General features: G+C 39.4%; 1 protein-coding gene across 1 annotated transcript; it reads right to left on the bottom strand.

The window, feature by feature from the left end:
• Window positions 1-463: 463 nt before the first annotated feature.
• On the bottom strand, window positions 464-19,535 carry LOC147855615 (uncharacterized). Its single transcript, XM_087330500.1, has 9 exons — window positions 18,751-19,535; window positions 18,358-18,492; window positions 5,243-5,626; window positions 4,813-4,917; window positions 3,736-3,876; window positions 1,585-1,788; window positions 1,411-1,509; window positions 1,046-1,157; window positions 464-922 (listed from the first exon to the last, which is right to left on the bottom strand). Exons 1-9 carry the CDS (start codon window positions 19,372-19,374, stop codon window positions 867-869), a joined length of 1,860 nt encoding a protein of 619 aa, XP_087186626.1. The 5' UTR covers window positions 19,375-19,535; the 3' UTR covers window positions 464-866.
• Between the last annotated feature and the right edge of the window lie 1,664 nt (window positions 19,536-21,199).

Genomic DNA, 21,199 nt, shown 5'->3' on the forward strand with positions numbered 1-21,199 from the left:
ACATGATAATTCCATCACTGCCCTTTGGCAAGAAAGCAAAATGAGGCAATTCTGAGTTTCCCATCATACACTGGTTCAAGCATTTCTCCTTGAACCTTTACTTTTCAGCACTTAACCCTGTATATTGCTCTTAGTACATCAGGATGTTTAAATGTGTATTTATTTTCTGGGCAATTAAATGTATAAGTTTAACATATTGCATGGTACAAGAGCTACAATGTGCCCTTGCTGTATTGACAACGATATGACTAAACATCACATCTACCCATGATCTTTCCCTGTTCTAGTAGGCTATCATGAAATTTAAATAACAAAGCACACATGAATTCAAGCTTGAGAATTATCACATTAGAGATTTTGATCACTGATAACTTCTACCTAAATTATCACAGCAGTTTGAACAAGAATTTGTTATGCTTACACTAACAAAAAAAGAGATGATAATGTCTCTACTTCCTTGAGGTTAAAAAAATGTTTTCATTTATTCCCCTTCATAATTTTACATCAATTTTAGAGACTAATCTCGTAGAGTAATTGCATAGCTCTCAAATGGTACACAGTCGAAATGTCATCCATGGCTATATGTTCCCTACACAACTCAACGGGGGTCCAATCCCCAGGGCTTCACTTGTAGATATCGCAGATTAGAAGGAAAAAAAGTGAGTGCATAAAAAAGAGAAAATATCGAGTCAATATTAATGTGCACTAGATGGATTCCCAAATTTACTGTCATTCACATTAACTGTCCTTTTCTTATATATCAAATATAGCAGAATGTCTGCACCAGAAAGAAAATGTGCACCCTTAAATTAGATGTATGACATACAATAGACCTGTTTTCCATTACAACAGCCTGTGTCGTAGTTTTAAGCTTCTTTATCAGCATCTTGAAACTCATAAAGTTGACGGATATTTCCTGAAGCTGCAAATGTGCTTGTTAAGTACACATGTTTTAACAACTAACCATTTCTTTAATCTAGGATCAAGACCCCTCTTTACTACTTTCCATAATGGATGGAACAGATCCAAATTGCAATCTACTTACTGTAAAGCCATTCTCGAAAATGAACATGGATAGCTTGTGATAAATCTTGCCTCTTGCTCTCATCAATTGGTACAGTCTTCAAGGTCTGTCTCAAGGTGTCCACAGCTCTGTTCTGTAAATGAACGAAGATTCAATAAAAATAACTCATAAATTGTAGTCTGTGATGTGCAGAGTCAATACAGGTGATAAGAACCATCAAGAGTTATGTGCCATATAAGAGGGTATTATTTATAAGCTCTAATAACCACCTGGGCCACACACCAAGACGATAATTTTAAGCCAAAACTCTGAAAGCTTATCACTCTCACTCAAACCAATGACTCGCCTTACGCAACAAAGTAACATATACCAAGCTAGACTGATACCTTCTGCTGCTGAGCAGCCAAGTAAGCTTTCGGTAATGGGAATGGATTGGCTTCTGTGATCGGCTGCTCAATAGGATCAGGATGATCCCATTTAGGAATCTGCAGTTACAAAACCTAAAGTAAGACAAATGAAATATCTTGAATTCATTGAAAAAAAGCATAAGAAATACATACCACAAAGTTTGTGTATTTATCAGGTGGCAGAAGCGATGCATCTTCTGCCTTTGCATCAGCAACACCTGCTGCATGTGGAAGAGAATCATGAGGGTCTAAAATTCCAAGTGTCAGGAACTTGTCCCACTTATTCACTGCTGGATTGATACCAACTTGAGCCAGATGTGCCTCCAATCTTGGATAGAAGGTATTATACGGTGCCAACTGTGAAAAACAGGTATAACATTAACTAAATATAAACATAATAAAGAGGCTTCCACAGAACAATATTACAAGAAATTAAACCTACTTGTGGCCAAACTGGCGAAGAGATCGAAACATGTTACAAGCAAATGACATGTGCTATCTCATTGATACAGAAAAAAACTAATTCAGTGACTATATTATGTCAATGAAATAGTTATCCAGGTACTGAGAAAGACTCAGAGGACCTTTATGACAATTGAAGTTCTTAATGACAGATTGCAACCTAAGCAAATTTAGAGTAAGACTGAACCAGCCCAGGTAGTCAACTGGTAGAGCATGGGGTGCATAGGAAGAGGCCAAGGCAAGAGGTCCTAGTTAACTGAAATGTCACAAGCATCCCTTGTAGTCTAACAGCAAAATTGGTTTATAAAGCATTGTCCACGTATGGACAATCAGGAGCGTGACAGCAACCAATTGGGAATAGACCTACAGAACTTATGGCATTGACCTCAATGGGATCAATAATACATGGCGATCATGAGGGAGCTGCTTAGCACGTACTAACAGACCAGATCTAAAACTAACCATAGCGGTGTATGACTGACATGACTGCTAACAGTCGACAACGGAACCGCAGCTTAACGGTTTAAACAGTTCGGTTCGGTTTGGTTTCAACATTTAGAAACCGCGGTTTAAATGGTTTTTAATTTTTTAATTTTAAAAATTTGTTTTTAAACAATCTTTTCATTTTCAGGCCTTATTCTCACATTTTAGGAAAATCTTAAAAACTTTGAAAATTTCAAATAATGAAATATTTAAAAATTTAAAAATTGAAAATTGACCTAAGTTGAAAACCAAAACCGAACCACGAAACCGTGGTTTTAACGGTTCAGTTTAATGGTTTCATAGTTCGGTTCAGGTTTCAAATTTTTTAAATGGTTCAGTTTCAAACCGGTTCGGTTTTGACACTCTCAAACCGAACCATTGCCGATTGTTAATGACTGCAGTGTCTTCTGCAGCCACACACGCCAAATCTAGAACAAACCCAGAAACCACTAGTAGTTGGTTGAGGTTTCTAGACCATCTTTTCTCCTTGCCTACTGTACTTTCAAGAGCTCGACATGCTGTATCCATTTGATACAAGTTTTATGAGGGCACAAGAGCCAAGGAGCACATGGCCACATTCCCGTCCTACTCTAGATTTGGAATCACCTAGTACATCTCCTTGACAGCCAAGCTGCCAGCTGCTATAATTGACTACCATGGGCTGTCTCCCCAAAACCCCCAGCCTCACTTGAAGTGATCCTTGATGAACAATAGTGCCACCATAGATGCACCAAACTTGCCAACCCCACCGCAGTATTTCTGATGCAAGCAACGTGGCACACTGCAATTACAAATGTTTGTCCCTCCTACCCAGAAACACAAGAAGAGGACCCACCACCAATTTCATTGGCACCAGTACTGCTGATATCCCACAAGTCTGGATATGGAATCAGACGATGGCCATGGATTCCTGGATCACCCAAGAAGCAATCTGCTAGAAAGGGAATTGATTCCATCTATAGGTGAAAATGGATACTCTTCATACCCTCTTTGATCTCACGGCAGCTCTTGATTTGGAGCTCCATCGGATGGATGTAAGACTATGTTCTTGCATGGTGATTTGTATGAAGACTGTAAATGAAGCTATTCAAACATTAGGAGAGACATGTATGTTCGTGTATGTTCACACAAGTGACATTTAGTGTCAATGTGACATACCCTCATGGGACAGATGTTGAGCATCTTTCGATGACATTAGAACAACCATAGTGGCCAAACTACACAACCCATGTCCAAATATTGCAAACACACACATGTACATGCTCATAGCAATTAATGGTTATGTATCTCCCAAATGTATATCGCAGAGATCCTACCTCTACAGATACTGCCAAGCCTCTACAACGGAGAAATAAATACCTGTAAATTGTGATTTTCGCCGAGTATAAGTGGTTTTTGGTTCACTGCCATGTAAAGTACACATTCTCGACAATTTACAATGCATATACGAGTACTTGAGACAATCAGCTGCACCCGCTCACAATGCTCAATCCGCACTACCTGCCAAAAACAATAATCGCAGAATTCAATGAGCAAAAATATAAATATATAAATGGAACATGGACTTGGAACATGGACTTGCCCACTGTTATAAGTATAGAATAGCTTTTACGGCACACACAAACCATTGAAGGACAGAATGAATTTAGAAGTTTTGTGCAGGTTTTTTCCATATAGCTCCAAAAGTATCCTATATAAGCCATTTAATAATGAGAACAGGGTAATCAAGATCCCTCACTTCAAGAGTAGATTCTTGATGGTTTAGTTGGTCAACGATAGATTCCAAGTGGCTCTAATCTCTGACAAACTTGGGAACATAAAGGTACATCTAGACACAGCTCATAATCTCAACTAGTTACTGTCACGTCTATAACAAACTTTTTCTAGTAAACGTATCTCACAAGAAAGTTTGTCAACCTTTCCACAACATCTCATGCTTCTGTTCTGGAATCTCCAATTTTTGAGAATATTTTGATCTAACCAACAGTCAGTTTTATAACACTCTACAAACTCATCCATAGGAATATGATAAGTTCATCTGTAACTCAAAAATGATTAATCTACTTGCAGGTTCTCATGGTTTAAATGATATTATGGGATACAGGTTCTCATGGTTTCTCAGATGACAAGTCAAGAGATAATGCAATATTTGTATATTAAGGGATTGGGAGTAGAGGTTCTCATTCTGAGATGACAACTCAGCAGGTAACCAATGATACATCATTAAATGGCATATATGTGCGCTATTCAGGACAATGAAGCATGACAAGCCAAATCGATCAGTATCGACTATATCTGGCACACTGGTGCACTGCTAGAGGCATATTTCCAGCCAAAACAAATATAAAGAAAACACAATCTTTTATGTGGACCACTTGTAAGGTCAAATAAAAACTACTGAATAAATGAACGAATAACACCACACATTTTTCTCACCTTTTCCACAGCCCCAAGAACAATGATAGAGTCAGAGCACCCATAAATAGAAGCATACTTAATTGGAGCCAAGACATAAACAGCAGAGTCGTGACAATTGACAACCTGCACAATAATTTGGCATTAAAGAAAAAATGCAATTTACACGCCTATTTCTAAAAGAAAATTTAGTTTCTTATCAAGGAAAATAAAGTTTTAGACAAAAATAACATCAAAGTATTTCACTACAGCTAACTATGTTTGAGACAGGTATTATCTTTGTAAAGTCTTTATCTAATGTCCGCCTCAAAACCAACCTTATATCAATTGCATCTACCTACTCCTATTCCAATCAATCACTACCAATTGAATAAAATCACCATAAAAACAGACAACTTACTTGTCCTTAAAAACTAAATAACTTGAATAGAGAAATTCAAAATGATCCCACCTTGACTGAACCTCGGTTGACGTCTTTCTCATCCTTCAGAATTGAAGCTTTAGATACACCATCAACAAATGTCAAGTCTTCCTTTCCAACATAAAGACCACCTTCAGTTGATGACAATAATGGGATGCCAACACAAGCATCAACCATTGTTACATCATCCACTTCCCTCTCTGGTCCAAATTCTTTACACCTCTGTTGCGGTGCAGCTGACACATGTTCTAACACCCAATCAACAACTACTTGCAAAGTAACTGGAGCAGCAGGCATATCAGGATCAGAATTTGCAAAAAAAGGTGCAGATTGACTGAGAAGCACATTCTCTGTGTCCTTCCCTTCATATTTGAGAAGAAATCCAAGGTGATTGAATTGTTCAAGTGAGATTACCTACCATGCCAGCAAAACACGAGTTCAGTAAGAAATAATGACTAAATTGTTGATGTTTGTGAAGCCAAAAGTTTGAACCAATATGATAGTTATTTAACTGTTTGAAGTTACACAGCTTACTCTATTTGTAAGGGACAATACGGAAGAATAACCAAGAGTATCAGACTTACCTGATCCATCAGATAGGACAACAAGGGCTCAATCCACAAGCAGACTGTTAAAAAATGATGCTTACTACTACATACCTAGAGATAGAGATAAATACCATTATAGAACTTTCATTATCATTAAGATTCTAAATTTTTGCACGTTTCTGAAAATATGTTCCAGAACTAAATTTGACTCTCATATTGTTTTTGAAATGACATTTCAGTACAGTGATGCAGATTTGCATGACTGCACAGGTCAAGGTATTATTGTGAGAAAAGTTGTTAATAGCAGTAGCAGAACAGTTGTTAGAACAAAATAGACACAGCCAAGATGTGAGAAGGCTGTTAGACAGCAGTAGAAAAAATGGTTGCAAAGAGTAGAGACACAGCCAAAGAGTAGAGCTTGTTTGTAAGTAGCAGCAAAAATAAAAGTCTTTACAAAAGAGGCTAGTATAGCCTATTTATACAAAATTGGGGAAAGTGGGTGGAATGGTTGTTTGGTAGTTACGTGACTCTTGCACTACCAAACAGGTACAATAAACTAGGAATAAGAGGGAATATCTTGAAAAAAGTGAAAGAGAGAGAAGGCATTTAAGGAGTTGCAGATTCTAGAGAGAAGAATAGAGGAAGAGAGAGAATGTAAATGAGAGATAATAAAGATGAAAGAGAGTGCAAGTCTGGGGCTGCCACCCTCTAACACCTCCTCAGTTCCAGAACGGTGGGCCAACATTGAGTCGACCGAGGAGCTGATCAATGGCTTGCCTTAGAAGTGGCTTAGTAAATAAATCAGCCACATTTTCTTGAGTAGGACAATATGCCAAGTGGATGACTTGTGATTTCACTAATTCATGAACAAAATTGTAGTGCACTTCAATATGTATTGTTCTACCATGAAATGCTGAGCTATGTGCCAAGGCACGAGCACTTTGGCTGTCAATGAAAACTGCAATAGGAGAGACTTGCAAAACATCAATGTGACAAAATAATTGCATTAACCATAGCAACTCACAAAAGTATCCAAGGAGGCTCGATATTTAGCTTCTATTGATGAAGTAGAAACTGATTTTTGCTTCTTTGATTTTCAAGAAATCAAGCCTAAACCTAACATAAAACAATAGCCAGATATGGACCTTCTAGAATCAACATCTGAGTAGATAACAAGCTCAATGTTGCGTCTAAAAGACAGACCATAGTCGAGTGTGTTGGCCAAGTACCTAAGAACTCGAATAGATGCTTGCCAATGACTTTGTCTCGGAGCACTTGAGAATTGGCTGAGAATACTCAAGCTATAGGACAAATCAAGACTGGTGTAAGTTAAGTGAAGAAGAGACCCAATTAACCGTCTATATTTGGTGATATCTTCAAATATGGGAGAATCATCTTCACGATATAGCTTTGAGTTAGGATCCATCGGACAAGAGAGTGGCCTGCAATTTAACATGCCATAAGTCTCAAGGAGCTGCCTGTGATACCTATGTTGGCTGAGGAAGATACCACCATGTGATTGATAGACCTCCAAACCTATGAAGTAATGGAAAAGTCCTAGATCAATCATTTCGAATGTGGTTTTGAGGTCAACACGGAGCTCCTTGATTTAAGAAGCAAGGGAACTTGTAATTAGAAGGTCATCAACATATAATATGATCAAGCATAGCAGATTTTCTTGGGAAAAGACATAAAGATTGATGTCAACATAATAATGCTTAAACCCGAGTGAGAGAAAGAAGGTATCAATTTTGTCATGCCAAGCTTTGGGAGCTTGCTTTAAGCCATACAAGGCTTTGTGTAACTTGTAGATCATGTTTTTCCGCTCTGAAATCTCGAAACTTGGAGGTTGTTCAACATAAACTTCCTCTGGTCTTGAAAATCCATTTCAGTCCAATGACTTGTCAATGTTGAGGCTGTGGGACCAGCTCCCATGTATGATTCCGCTCAATGGAATCAAGTTCAACTTCCATTGCTGCTTTCCACTTTGGAAGAACAAGGGCCTCTTTTGTTGTTGTGGGTTCTTGTGATTGCACAACAATGCACAGTAAGGCAAAGTTGCATGAGTGAAGAGGCCGTTGTGACCTACGTGTTCTTTTCATGTTGGTCAGAGAACCAAATGTATACTCATGAAGTTCAGCATTGGAGAGATGAGCATCACGAATGGTGGCTTGAAGCCACTTGGGAAGTGGTGGAAGTTGGTGTGTAGAGGGAGGGGAAACAAGTGGAGTTGAGGGAGAGGTTTGAATTGTTGGCAAAGTAAGAGGTTGAGTAGAAGGAGATGGGGGGCTTGACGGTGAGACATCTTCGTCTAAAATAGGAGATTCCAGAGGAGCTGGGATTTCTACCGTGACCTTAGGTGAAATCCTAGAGTCATCCAGCTTAAACTCCACAAAATGAACATCCCTAGAGATGACTAGGGACTTTGATTCTAAATCCCATAACCTGTAGACTTTAGATTGTGTGTTGTAACCAATAAATTTGCATTTCTTGGTTTTAGACTCAAATTTACTCCTTTTATGATCTGAAATGTGAACGTAAGCATCACAACCAAAGACTTTAAAATGAGATACTAAGGGTTTTACACCTGTAAATGCTTCTACAGGGGTCATTGCAGCAACTGCTTTTGTTGGGCAGCATTTGATGATGTAGACTGTTGTGTTGACAACTTCACCCCAAAATGAGAGAGGAAGATTAGATTGAGATAGTATTGTACGAGCCATCTCTTGGATTGTCCAGTTCTTCCTTTCCACAACTCCATTTTATTGAGGAGTATTGGGTGTAGAAAATTGGTGAGCAATGCCTCGTTGAGAACAGAAATGGTGGAAAGCTTGGGAGATAAACTCTCTACCATTGTCGGACTTGATCTTTCGAACTTTCTTTGATGTCTCGTTCTCCACAAGAGCTACCCATTCTTGAAATTTGGTGAAGGCTTGAGATTTTTCTACAAGAAAATAAACCCAAACCTTACAGGAGAAATCATCAATGATAAGCATGAAGTAGCGTGCACCACCAAGAGTAGTGGTTTTCATGGAACCACAATGTTGGGAATAAAGGGCCATCATGCCTTTTATTAGTGTACAGGTGTGAACACACTCATAGCAGATTTTGACTTGTATATATACATATATATAAACCAAAAAAAAGTGGTACACTCTTTGTACCCAAGACAACGTGCATCTCTCTCTCTCCCTTTGTCTCTCACTCGGATTCTCTCCCTCTTTGGTTGACCTAAACCCTAATCCTCGTGTTGCCCTTCAAACTAGTATCAGAGCAAAGCAGAGCAGGTTAGAGCAGGTCACGTTTTTTTTTCTACGGAGCAAGTTTTTGTTTCTGCAGAGCATATCACATTTTTGTCCGTGTACAACAGGAACATCTTGTAGGCTCTGAAAGTGTGGATCAAATTTCTTTTTGCCCATGGGTGTTGTACAATGCATGTACAACAAATATTGCCTCTGAAAATTTATCTGCAGATCTAAACTTTTTTGTTTTTCCAATGTGGCTATATATGGTTGGTTGGTACTTGTTTGTACCTTAGTTCACTTGTGTGAGAGTCTAGGTTTCTGTTTTTTTTTTGCTTAAGTTTTGGTCCTCCTTTTGGGCTAAGAAATCACGATTGGCAGTAGTGATAGTAGCCATCTTATGCACATCAAGAAGCTTGAGGGTGCACATAACTTAGCAGTATGGAAAAAGCAGTGTTACAACATCCTGCTACAAAAGAAACATGCAAAACCTATTAAAGTCAAAGGGGTAAAGCCTACAGATATAGACCATGATTGGCAAGAGATGAACAAGGTTGCATGCTCGACTATTGAGTTGTCAATTTCTGATGCCTTGCTGTTTAATATTGATGGTTTGGACACTGCCTATTCTATATGGACTAGACTAGAGGAACTATATGCCCAAAAGACAGTAGCTTGCAAAGTTTATTGGCTTAAGAAACTTATGGATTTGCGCATGACAGAGGGCACACCCATGTCAACTCACCTGAGTGAGTTCAATTCCATTTTCAGCCAACTGGTTGCCTTGAAATTCATCATTGATGATGAGTTTAAGGCCACGTTTTAACTTTGCACCTTGCCAGAAAGTTGGGATACTTTCAAGACTGCTATGAGCAATTCAAATATGATGCTTCTTTATGCCGATGTAGAGAGTTTTGTACTCATGGAAGAGATGAGTCGGCAAAACAATGCATCCAATAAGTCCTCTAATGCGTTGCATACTAGGGGTAGGTCACAACAGAGAGGCAAATTTGATAGTTATGGGCGTAGTAAATCATGTGGTAAAGATGTAGAATGCCATCATTGTGGTAAAAAGGGTTCAACATGGTTCAACATGGTTCTGCTTTCAGTTTCAGCATGGTTCTACTTTCACACTTCAGCATGTACGGCATGTACCTCAGCTCAAGAAGAGCTTGATTAGCACCGGATAGCTAGATGACAATGGATTTCACACCACCTTTGGTGATGGGAAATGGAAGATTTGTAAGGGATCTAGAGTTATTGCCAAGGGTAGTAAAAGTGATACTTTATATCCTCTCCATGTATCTAGTGTCAGTGACCATGTTGTTACCATAACCGAGCAGCCAAGTGTTTCTTTGTGGCATGGCCGGTTGGGACACATGAGTGAAACTGGTATGAAAGTACTTTCTCGTTTGGGTTACTTGCCTTGTCTTCGTTATGCTGATTTTGAGCATTGTGATCATTGTAGTTATGGTAAACATGTACAAACATCTCATAAAAAGTCTCTTTCGCTGAAATCTTCACCTCGCCGCTCGAGTTAGTACATTCAGATTTATGTCAGATGCTAGGGCTATCATTAGGGGGAAAGAAATACTTAGTCACTTTTGTCGATGATGCTACACGAAAGGCATGGGTTTACCCTATTCGTAGCAAGGATAAAGTGCTTGACAAGTTTCGAACATTCTTGGCATTAGTTGAGAATCAAATTGATAAGACATTTACGGGTCTTCGCTCTAACAATGGTGGGGAATATGTGTCCAAGGCCTTTCAAGCATTTTGTGATAGCAAAGGGATAAAGAGGGAACTCACTGCCCCTTATAATCCACCCCAGAATGGAGTTGCAGAGCGTATGAATCGGACTATTCAAGATAGGGTTCGTACTATGCTGTCTCATGCTACGTTACCCCATGGTTTTTGGGCAGAGGCTGTTATGACAGCTGCTCACTTGATTAATCGGTCACCTAACAGGTCTTTGGGAGGGGGAAAACCTCAAGAAGCTTGGTCAGGCAAGCCACCTTCATATGCTCACTTGAGAGTGTTTGGCTGCAAGGCTTTTGTGCACATTTGTAAAGAAGAACGCAACAAACTTGAGACAAAGTCCTGCAAATGTATTTTCCTAGGATACAGTGACGAGGGTGAAATGAGGTATAGATTGTGGGATCCCGAGAAAAGAAAAATAGTACGCAGCAATGATGTTATCTTCCGGGAAAATCGCATGCATAAACAACCCGAAAAGACCGAGGAAGTATGTAGGGTTGTATTCCGAGAAGAAATACCTTTTAGACAGAAAAATGTGCCAGCTGTACAGCAGCAAACACCTGCTGCAAACTTACCTGCAAATGCAGAAAATGAGGCTGGAAATGATCAGCCAACCTTTGCCAATAATGATGAGCCACCAAATGGGCAGGATCGGCTAGAACAGCAAGTTGAAAATGATGATTTGCAGGCTGAAATGCTGGACAGCAAGTTAAAAATGATGATTTGTAGGCTCAACAGCTACCAAACAATGAACATTGGGTTAGGAGATCGTCTAGAGTTATTAGACAGCCCAACAGATTTGTTCCTGATGCAAACAGTGTGGCTGATTATGTCATGGTGACTGATTGTGGTGAACCGTCTTGCTTCAAGGAAGCAATGGACAGACAGGACAACAAGAAATGGTATAAAGCCATGTTGTCAGAGATGGAATCTCTTGAGAAAAATGACACTTGGGATTTGGTGCAGTTGCCTAAAGGGCAGAAAACACTTCCATGCAAATGGGTTTATAAAATGAAGATCATTTCTGATTCCTCGCCAAAGTACAAAGCAAGATTGGTTGCAAAAGGATACAAGCAGGAATATGGAGTTGATTTTGATGAGATCTTCTCTCCTGTAGTCAAGATGACTGCATTAAGAACCATTTTGGGCTTAGTTGCAGCTGAAGATATGGAGCTCATACAGATGAATGTGAAGACAGCCTTTTTACATGGCGATCTGCATGAAGACATATATATGCAGCAGCCTGAAGATTTTGTGGCTAAAGGCAAAGAGAAGATGGTTTGTAAGCTCAAAAGGAGTTTGTATGGGTTGAAACAAGCATCAAGCGAATGGTATCATAAATTTGATACATTTATGCAGTCTCAAGGTTTTCGTAGAAGTCAAGTGGACCATTGCTTGTACACCAAGAAGGCAGGAGATGGCAGCTTGATTATCTTGGTTTTGTATGTTGATGATATGTTGATTGTTGGCAAGGATATTCATGCCTTGGATTCATTGAAGCATAGCCTTCATGGCAGCTTTGATATGAAGGATCTTGGTGATGTAAATGACATCCTTGGCATGCAAATACTCCGAAACCGGTTGAAAGGGGCATTCCTATCTCAGCAAGAGTATATCGTTTTGTAGTGTTTCAATATGGAGGGGGGGAAAACAATTGGGTTTCCATTGCCTACATATTTGAGACTCAGTGCAAAAGACAGCCCTACATTTGATGATGAGAAGGCTGAAATGGATAAGGTTTCCATATGCCTCAGCCGTTGGCAGTTTGATATATGCGATGGTTGCTACACGCCTGATATTGCTTTTGCAATGGGAGTGTTTAGTAGGTACATGGCAAATCCTAGCAAAAAGCATTGGGAAGCAGTGAAAGGTATTATGAGATACCTCAAAGGCACAAAGGACTTGTGCATTTGCTTTGGAAAGTAGAAGGCATCTGTTGTTGGTTTTATGGATGCGGACTATGTTGGTCACGCGGACTACAGAAAGTCTACTTCTGGGTATGTGGCTTACTTTCACAAGAGGAGCGGTCTCTTGGATCTCCAGGCTACAGAAGTGTGTTGCATTGTCTATTACAGAGGCAGAGTATGTTGCTGCCACTGAGGCATGCAAGGAGGCTTTATGGCTTTCACATCTAGTGAAAGATCTTGGCATTACAAAGTTACCTATTCTTCATTGTGACAATCAGAGTGTTATCATGCTAGCTCGGAATCCCATCTTTCATGCAAAGACGAAGCACATACAGGTGAAGTATCACTTCATCAGAGATGTACTTGACAGCAAGAACATTGAGCTTGTCAAAGTACATACAAATAATAATCCTGCAAATCTTCTCACGAAGGGTCTTCCAGCTGAGCGGTTTGCTCATTGTCGACAGATGATGGGAGTTGGACAGATGTATGTAGTTCAGCTTTGTACATACTTGGACTTAGGTGACTTTCTTTCTTTCTTTTTTCTCCTCACGGAACATTGCCTTTAGGTGGGACATTGTTGGGACTAAAGGGCCATTGTGCCCTTTATTAGTGCACAGGTGTGAACACACTCGTAGCACATTTTGACTTGTATATATATATCTAAAAACCAAAAAAAAGTGGTACACTCTTTGTACCCAAGACAACGTGCATCTCTCTCTCTCCTCCTTTGTCTCTCACTCAGACTCTCTCCCTCTCTGGTTGACCTAAACCCTAATCCTCGTGCTACCCTTCACATAAAGATGGATGTGCACCAACTCCAAGATAGATGTTGCATAGTGAGTGGCTTCATGAGGGAAAGGCTTTGGATGTTGCTTGCCATGAAAACAAGCAACACATGGGGTATTGGGAGTTTTGAAAATAGGTTGACCCTCAACTAGTTGTGAAGAGGAGAGGTTTTGTAGAGAATAGTAGTTGAGGTGACCGAACCTAGCATGCCACAATGTGGGATCTTCTTATGCCACCAAGGCATGAGAGCTTTGAAGAAGATGAAGAAGATGAGATTTGGATTTTCCCAAGGGGCTATGGGAACTTTTCAGGTGATTAAACCCCCGTCTTGTGTGTCACTAGCTACAATTTGTAGGTTGTTGGTGTCAATGACTTCCAAAACTGAGCTATCAAAGTAGACTCCATAACCTTGCTTAGTGATTCGGTAGACTGAAATTAGGTTAGTAGAGATGCGAGGCACATGTAGCACATCTTGAAGAACGCTAGGTTTTGTCATTTGAAGAAGTGTTAAGAAACACATTACCAACACACGAAGCCTCGATGCTTAAGGCATCTCCTATGGAGATTTGGGAGGAACTAGGCTTCACATCATGCAAAATGGATTTGTAATAAGTCATGTGTGTAGTGGCACCACTGTCTACTAACCACTCATCAAGGGTTGAGGTAGTTGTTCCAGCCAATGTGAAGAATATTCCTCAATGCCAAGGGAAACTGTTTCTTTGGCTGAGTGGACCAAGTTTGATTTTGGTGTAGGTTGACTTTCGGTAGAAGAAGATTTCTTGGCATTGTCCCTTTTCTTTTTCCGACAGTTGGGTTGAATGTGACCTTTGTAGCCACAATAATGACAGGTGAGCTCCTTGTAGGTTGGGTTGTTTGACGGTCTTGGATTGGGTTTGTTGTAGGAGTTGCCATTTTCCTTCCACTTGCCTTTACTTTTCGCATGTAGAAGCGTGTCATTGGAAGTTTGTGCACTTTTCTTCCTTGTTGCTCTGTCTTGTAGCATGCCAAGAAATGTATTCATATCAAGTGTGTTGGGAAGAAGAGAAATTGTGTCACAAAAGGCTGAGAATGACTCAAGCAGCTTTATCATTAGACGATGCATAAACTCAACTTCAGTTGACTTGCTTCCCAAAGAAAATAGTTCCTTTTGGAGAGTAACAAATTGCGTTATTTGATCCATGATGTTGGGAGTGTCATGAACCTTGAGATTTGCTAGTTGGCTCTCAATAGCTATCATTTGAGCATGATTAGCTCGATGATACCTCTTTTTGATGGCTGCCCATAGTTCATTGGTTGTCTCTTCATTTGTATCTTGAAATTGACGAGCGATGCTCGGTTTAATATTAAACATGAGGAAAGCATGTCCATGAGAATCCTTATCTAGCCAAGCTTCAATCTCAACGTTAGATGAGCCAGCAACTGATTTGGTTGAAGAGGATGAAGTTACCGGTGGTTTCTTGTCACTACCATTGACTACATTCCATAGACGATGGTATTGTAACAAGGTCTTTATTTACAATTCCCAATCCAAGTAATTGTTCCCATCCAAAATGGACTCTTTGGGGAGTTGGGGAATGGTTGATGAAACAATGGTGGCATGTGAGGCCATGGATATCCTCCTCTTGAGCTACAACTGGACAATTTGCAGCAGCTGTAAGTAGATGCTCAGGGTCTTTCTATTCCTCCCTAGATGCTAAGCGAGGCTCAAAAAGAAAAAAGAAGAGCCTCCTTTGTAGGTTGGGAGGGTGGCTGCTAAGAGAACCTCCTCTATAGGGTTGGGAGGGAGGGATAAAAGAGGATAGGTCTGTGTGCTCTGTGGCGAAAAAAATCAGGTTGAGGATATGGAGACCTCATTGCTTTGATACCATGTGAGAAAAGTTATTAATAGCAGCAGCGGAACAGTTGCTAGAACAAAATAGACACAGCCAAGATGTGAGAAGGCTGTTAGACAGCAGTAGAAAAAATGGTTACAAAGAGTATAGACACAGCCAAAGACTAGAGCTTGTTTGTAAGTAGCAACAAAAATAGAAGTCTTTACAAAAGAGGCTGGTATAGCCTATTAAACTGGGAAAATGGGTGAAATGGTTGTTTGGCAATTAAGTGACTCTTGTACTACCAAACAGGTACAATAAACTAGGAATAAGAGGGAATATCTTGGAAAAAGTGGAAGAGAGAGAAGGCATTTAAAGCGTTGCAAATTCTAGAGAGAGAAGGCATATAAAGAGTTGCAGATTCTAGAGAGAGAAGAATCTACGAAGAGAGAGAATGTAAAAGAGCTAATAAAGATGAAAGAGAGTGTAGGTCTGGAGCTGCCACCCTCCAACATGATATGGATCCAATCTCAACACACAAAGACCCATCTATCACATTATTAGGACAATTGTTGCCATAGATAGTTTAAATCATACTTGTTATTCTATAACAAAGGGAAGGAGTTTTTTTTTTGAAAAAAAATAAATCATACTTGTTATAAAATTGTGAACTCTCTCAACTATTTCTAAAGTTGACATTACTTTTATTATAACACCCTTACATTGAAACTTCCCTCTTTCATTAAGTTTTACTTTGATTGATAATGTCTCATTATTAATGAATAATACAATCTGTGTTCATTAATTATCTAAATTACTACAAGGTATCAAGGTTTGGATGATGTATGAATTCAACCCTACAAATTACCTAATGAAAATTTCTCTTACTCAAGAAGTTCGAAAATGGGCAATCTATCTTGAGGTAAGAGTAACAAATTGAATTCGTTAATCTCTTCATCATACTATAACTATAGTTGTTTAAAATTAAGTGTTTTAATTAATGAAGGCAATGATGAGTATTAACAAAATTTACAATTTATAAACAATTTAAATCCCTGGTTCGAAGGATGAATGTTCCTTGGTTGACAGCCTGGTACTAAGTTTTAGCATTAAAATTTGAGACGAATGGAACACAGGAACATAGCCAAAGAGAAGATTATGTTGGAATCAAATAAGTTTAAGGAATATTGCACGTGCATTATGCAGCTTTCAGTTTGACACACGTTAACAAAATGTCACAGATCTCCCAAGATACATAGAAACAGAATGAATCAAACATGAACTAAAATTCTTATGAGTCAATTCACATAGCACAATGGTGATCCTTCAAAAGAGATCATAGTTATCAATACATACGTGATGCCCCATTTGTCAAAGATCATTGGAGGATACTACAAGAGATGGAATGACTGAAAGCATGAAACGAAGGTTGCCAGTTACCAAAAAAGCCCATAACTAACAGCTCGTATAAAAGGAAGATTGTCAGTTAGCAAAAAGGCCATAACTATTGGCTCGTAAAAAATTAATAACAGGATAATAAAGAAATGTTCTAACGGAAGGCATTGGACACTTCTATGTTCTACGCCACCAGTTCATACACTTAATTTTGCTCCATATGTGCCTAGGTCAAGTAGAAATCACCTAGGTCATTTGGTTATTTCAGAGGGGCTTTTGTGTTCAAACCATTAATAAAGCACGAAGACATACAGCCTATGGCAACAAGGATTTACAACCAGATGTGTCAAGCAGTGATTTTGGAGAATCTCAGGTGGAAGATTCTACCAAAAAAACAAATTCCAATAAAAAATTGGTGCGCAATCAAAGAAGCTCATAATGGCAGATCTACAGTGCGATTCATCACATTCAATAGACAAAATGATAAGCCTCAGCCACTCCCTTTATCCAAGATTAATGCAGCCTTTTCCCAATAGCAACTTCATAGAGGTATCCAAGATATGTAAAGCACCATCCTTTCTCACCATCAGCGCACTTCAATTGTTCGTTGCCACTCCAACTTCAAGGTATAGATCCTATGAATTTTCTTTTCTCTGAGCTAATTTTTTAATCTACTTTTTCTTTTAATCTGATTTAGCCATATCTTTTAACATTGTCATGACTGGATGGAATGGAGTACCAAGAATTACAGTAATATGGATAATTACAACCAGAATTTTTTGGACACTTCCATTACTTATCTTATTGCCAGCTCATTGGCCAAGCAAGTGAGAATAATCCAATATTGTTGCAGTTTATCAAAAGAAAAAGGGATTTCTTCAGTAAAACTAAGGTGACATGTATAAACAGATTATTAAACGTACATCTATTATGCCTGTGCTTTGCAGGCAGAACAGATGAAAATTTTGAAAGAAACATAGGTTTTTGAAAATGAGTTTCTACCTTTGACAAAAGAATACTGGAAGAAAGAAAGAGTCATATCCCACAACAAACATTCTAGGTGTGAGGAGGAAGGGAAGATACTTGCAATGCCAACAACGATTTCCCACTTAAAATGCTTATTGCAAGGAACAACAAAAAACTTTGGATTGGGTTAGAGGATGTGGGCTTGAAATTTTGCACATGAAACTTTTAATTGGTATCTCTGTCAACTTTCCGGCTTGAGTATTCTGCATGTTTTATGTCAAACCCTTTGGGTGGTTCGTGATTTTTCATGTATTAATCCACTTCATGCTTGTGTCATTCTCTAAAATCATGAACTCTTGGAGGAAAGAAGTTAATAATATGGTAGTGGCAAAGCTAAAGACATATATGCCTTGAATGAAAGGGGAAATGCAAACACACTTTCAAACTGCAATGAACATATGGAAGTTATAAACACTGGACTGCAAAATAGACACACATGGCCAAGAATTTATTACATAAAATATTATCTTGAAAAACATAATGGATACTCTAAATTTTTGTAGACACATGAAGAAAACCAGGAACAGAAGATCTGAAGAATATGAGCATTTAAGCTCTTTGCCACAAACTTCCCCTATATACAAGAGGTTTCATTTGATATGAATATATACCACCCTTTAGAAGATTATGAAGGACTCAGGATAAAGATGATGTTGATATTTAACTAACCTGTGTATCCGCATTTTCATCAATTGATGCATCTACCAAAAGAGAGAGAAGAGCATGAAGGTGTCTTTGTACATACGACAGCATGTGTGCTTCCTCATCACCTTGAGCAGGTACATTCTTCTTACCCGTCCTTACCTGTATTAAAACAGGATGCATTGATGATGAATACAATAAATAGTGGTGGGAAATTTGTGAGTTATCAGCTCACATAAATAATTATTGAAGCACAACACCTCTTTCCTTCTTTATCATTACCAAATCTATCAAAAATTTAAAACTTTAAATATTGAACAAATCTATCAAAAATTTAAAACTTTAAATATTGAATAATAGTTTCATCATCAATTCAATAATTGAGGTTGTGATTCCCCAAAGGAGATCCAAATGACTCACTTGGAGGGGTGATAATGTAGAGATCAGTCTATCAAAAGCTGAAGTAGATGGCCACACTTCAGCCACTGATGCTGCTGCAGCTTTATGAGGCCGAATTGGGGGCTTCTTATAGCCCTGAATGTACAGGAACAGAATCAGATCATCCAAGCAGATTACTGGAGCAGGTTTTCCTACGGAAGAAGAAGTCGGGGTGCCTTTCTCAGAAAAAGGAGGAGTGTCTGGAAGCACGGAAGTTAGGGTTTCCAGAACGAGGAGAGCTTCCTCATCCGATAAGTCCAAGATGTGTGCTAATCCATCAGCATCTATGTGATGTGGAGAAAGAGGAAGGTGATGTCCTAATTCTTCTTCCTCTTCTTCTTCTTCTTCTTCTGCTGCTGCTGCTTCAGAGATATCCGAGGAGATGAACTTTGAGCGAATCTCTCTCAGTGCAGTGGTGGGATCGGGAAAGATAAGCATAGGGAGGGGAAGCAAACCATACTCGAACGGCTCTCGTCTCACACGAAGGAGGCTGCTGCTGTTTCTGGTGCGGTTCAAAGGAGGAGGAGGAGGCGATGGCTGCTGCAGCTGCTGCTGGAGATGGAGATGGAGATTAGTGCTACTGCTGCAGATGGTTTCTGCACTCATCTTCTTCTAGGGTCCTTCTGTCGTCATCCACTGAGTACTCCAGGCATGAATCAGAATCAGAATCAGAATCAGAATCAGAATCAGGCGGGGGAGAGGGAGGAGGAGGAGCAAGAAGAAGAAGCTCCAGTGGCATTCAAAAGGGTCATCTACAGTAGAAATGGTGGAGGCGGGAGGAGTGCAGACAGTGGCACGGCCTGATCTAAGGCGCGCGCTCAATCGATCAATCCAGAGGCAGAAGCAGAGACAGAGACAGAGACAGAGAGACAGACTCTGACGCGTTGCAGAGGAGGTCTTCTTCTTCTTCTTCTTCTTCAGTACATATTTGTATGTACACATACATACATACATACATACATACATACATACATACATACATACAACAAAAAACAAAATAGAGAACCCAGAGGAGACTTCTTCTTCTTCTTCTTCTTCTTCAGTACATACATATCTCATATATGTACATTATGTACATAAGTAACAGAGTTTATTTCCTTGACAAGCTTTTTTAGGTTTAGGGTCTTTGATTCTGAATTCTTAGGTATGTACATATGTATGTACGTAAGTGATAGAGAATTTTCTTTGATTCTGATTCTCAATTCTTAGGTATGTACATAAGCGATAGAGAATTTCCTGAGAAGCTTTTTTGAGGTTTAGGGCCTTTGATTCTTATTCTGATTCTGATTCTTAGTATGTACATATGTATGTGTGATGGTCTCTCCGAACACACATACGTATATATGTATGTTATATATGGTCATGTCATTGGTCCTGACAAGTGCCCGCCTAAAAACCACCCATCGGCCTCGTGACGATAGGACCGATCACATTTGCCATCATTTGTTCCCTTCCCTCCCTGCTAGCTCCTCGCCTGCTAGCTCTTCCTAGCTCTCGATCTGGACATGACTTTTGGGTTCCTGGGTTAATGCCCATGAGTCATATTCTATCGAGAAACGGAATCTCAATTACTTGAAGTTTTTGGGGGGCCACGATCCCATAACTTTGTAAAACTTCAATTGACCCACTGTGAGTAGCACGTGTTCTTCTTCAAAAGCATTCATTCATTTGAGACTAGTGTTGAATGTTGAAGTTGATGTTGCACAATATTGAGGACCTATCAGTGAGTCTAGAAAACAATACAAGTTGCAAGCAAGATAGAGTTGTGCACTTACACAAGATTCAAGAAGATAAAACGATCAATGGCACACACACACACACACACACACACACAGATGTTTAAGCTCAAAGAGAGTATGTTATATTAGTCGTCGTTGTTTCTTTACAAGGTCAGTTACCCACTTATATAGTTAGGTTAACAGTGTGTTCACGCTAGAGATACAAGGTGGGCGAAGTGGGACATTTATCCCAACAAACTCTCCTGTAAAAGGACTACTTTGTCTACATACAGTGATATGGGGTTATCTCCCCTATAAGCTTAAATTACAACTTAAATTTAAACTGTAGTGTATGTTACAAGCTAATCAGTTGGTGGCCGACTCAACAGAGGTAAAGTCGGCTCTAGCTGATCGGTTGCTTGCCGAGTCGGCTGATGTTCGAATTGGATAGTAGTCGATTCGACTTTTGGTCTCTAGGCAGTCAGCTCCCCATGTATGCTGGTTCTCGTGCTCTCCAATGGATTGTCGATTGGTTTTCAGTTCCATTCGTCCCTCAATCATCTCTTATCCTTTTGGTTTCCTCACACTCAGTTGTGTCTACAGCCTTCAAGTTGTTTGGCTCCTTCGACTTCACCTTTTTTACTTGTCCAGTTGTGTCATTCTTTGACTTACCTTCTGCTCCTCATTCGGCTCTTCTTTGCTCACTCGCTTGT

This window comes from Azolla caroliniana, unplaced genomic scaffold (genome assembly GCF_043228905.1).
Source record: "Azolla caroliniana isolate FFs.n. ecotype wild unplaced genomic scaffold, voAzoCaro1.0.p SCAF_14, whole genome shotgun sequence".
Lineage (NCBI taxonomy): Eukaryota > Viridiplantae > Streptophyta > Polypodiopsida > Salviniales > Salviniaceae > Azolla > Azolla caroliniana.

Coding starts and splice junctions, on each gene's coding strand:
- LOC147855615 (XM_087330500.1), bottom strand. CDS start 19,374: ATGAGTGCAGAAACCATCTGCAGCAGTAGCACTAATCTCCATCTCCAT. Junction 18,493..18,750: donor CTACATTATCACCCCTCCAA/GTGAGTCATTTG, acceptor GTTTTAATACAG/GTAAGGACGGGTAAGAAGAA. Junction 923..1,045: donor TTTTCGAGAATGGCTTTACA/GTAAGTAGATTG, acceptor GCACATTTGCAG/CTTCAGGAAATATCCGTCAA.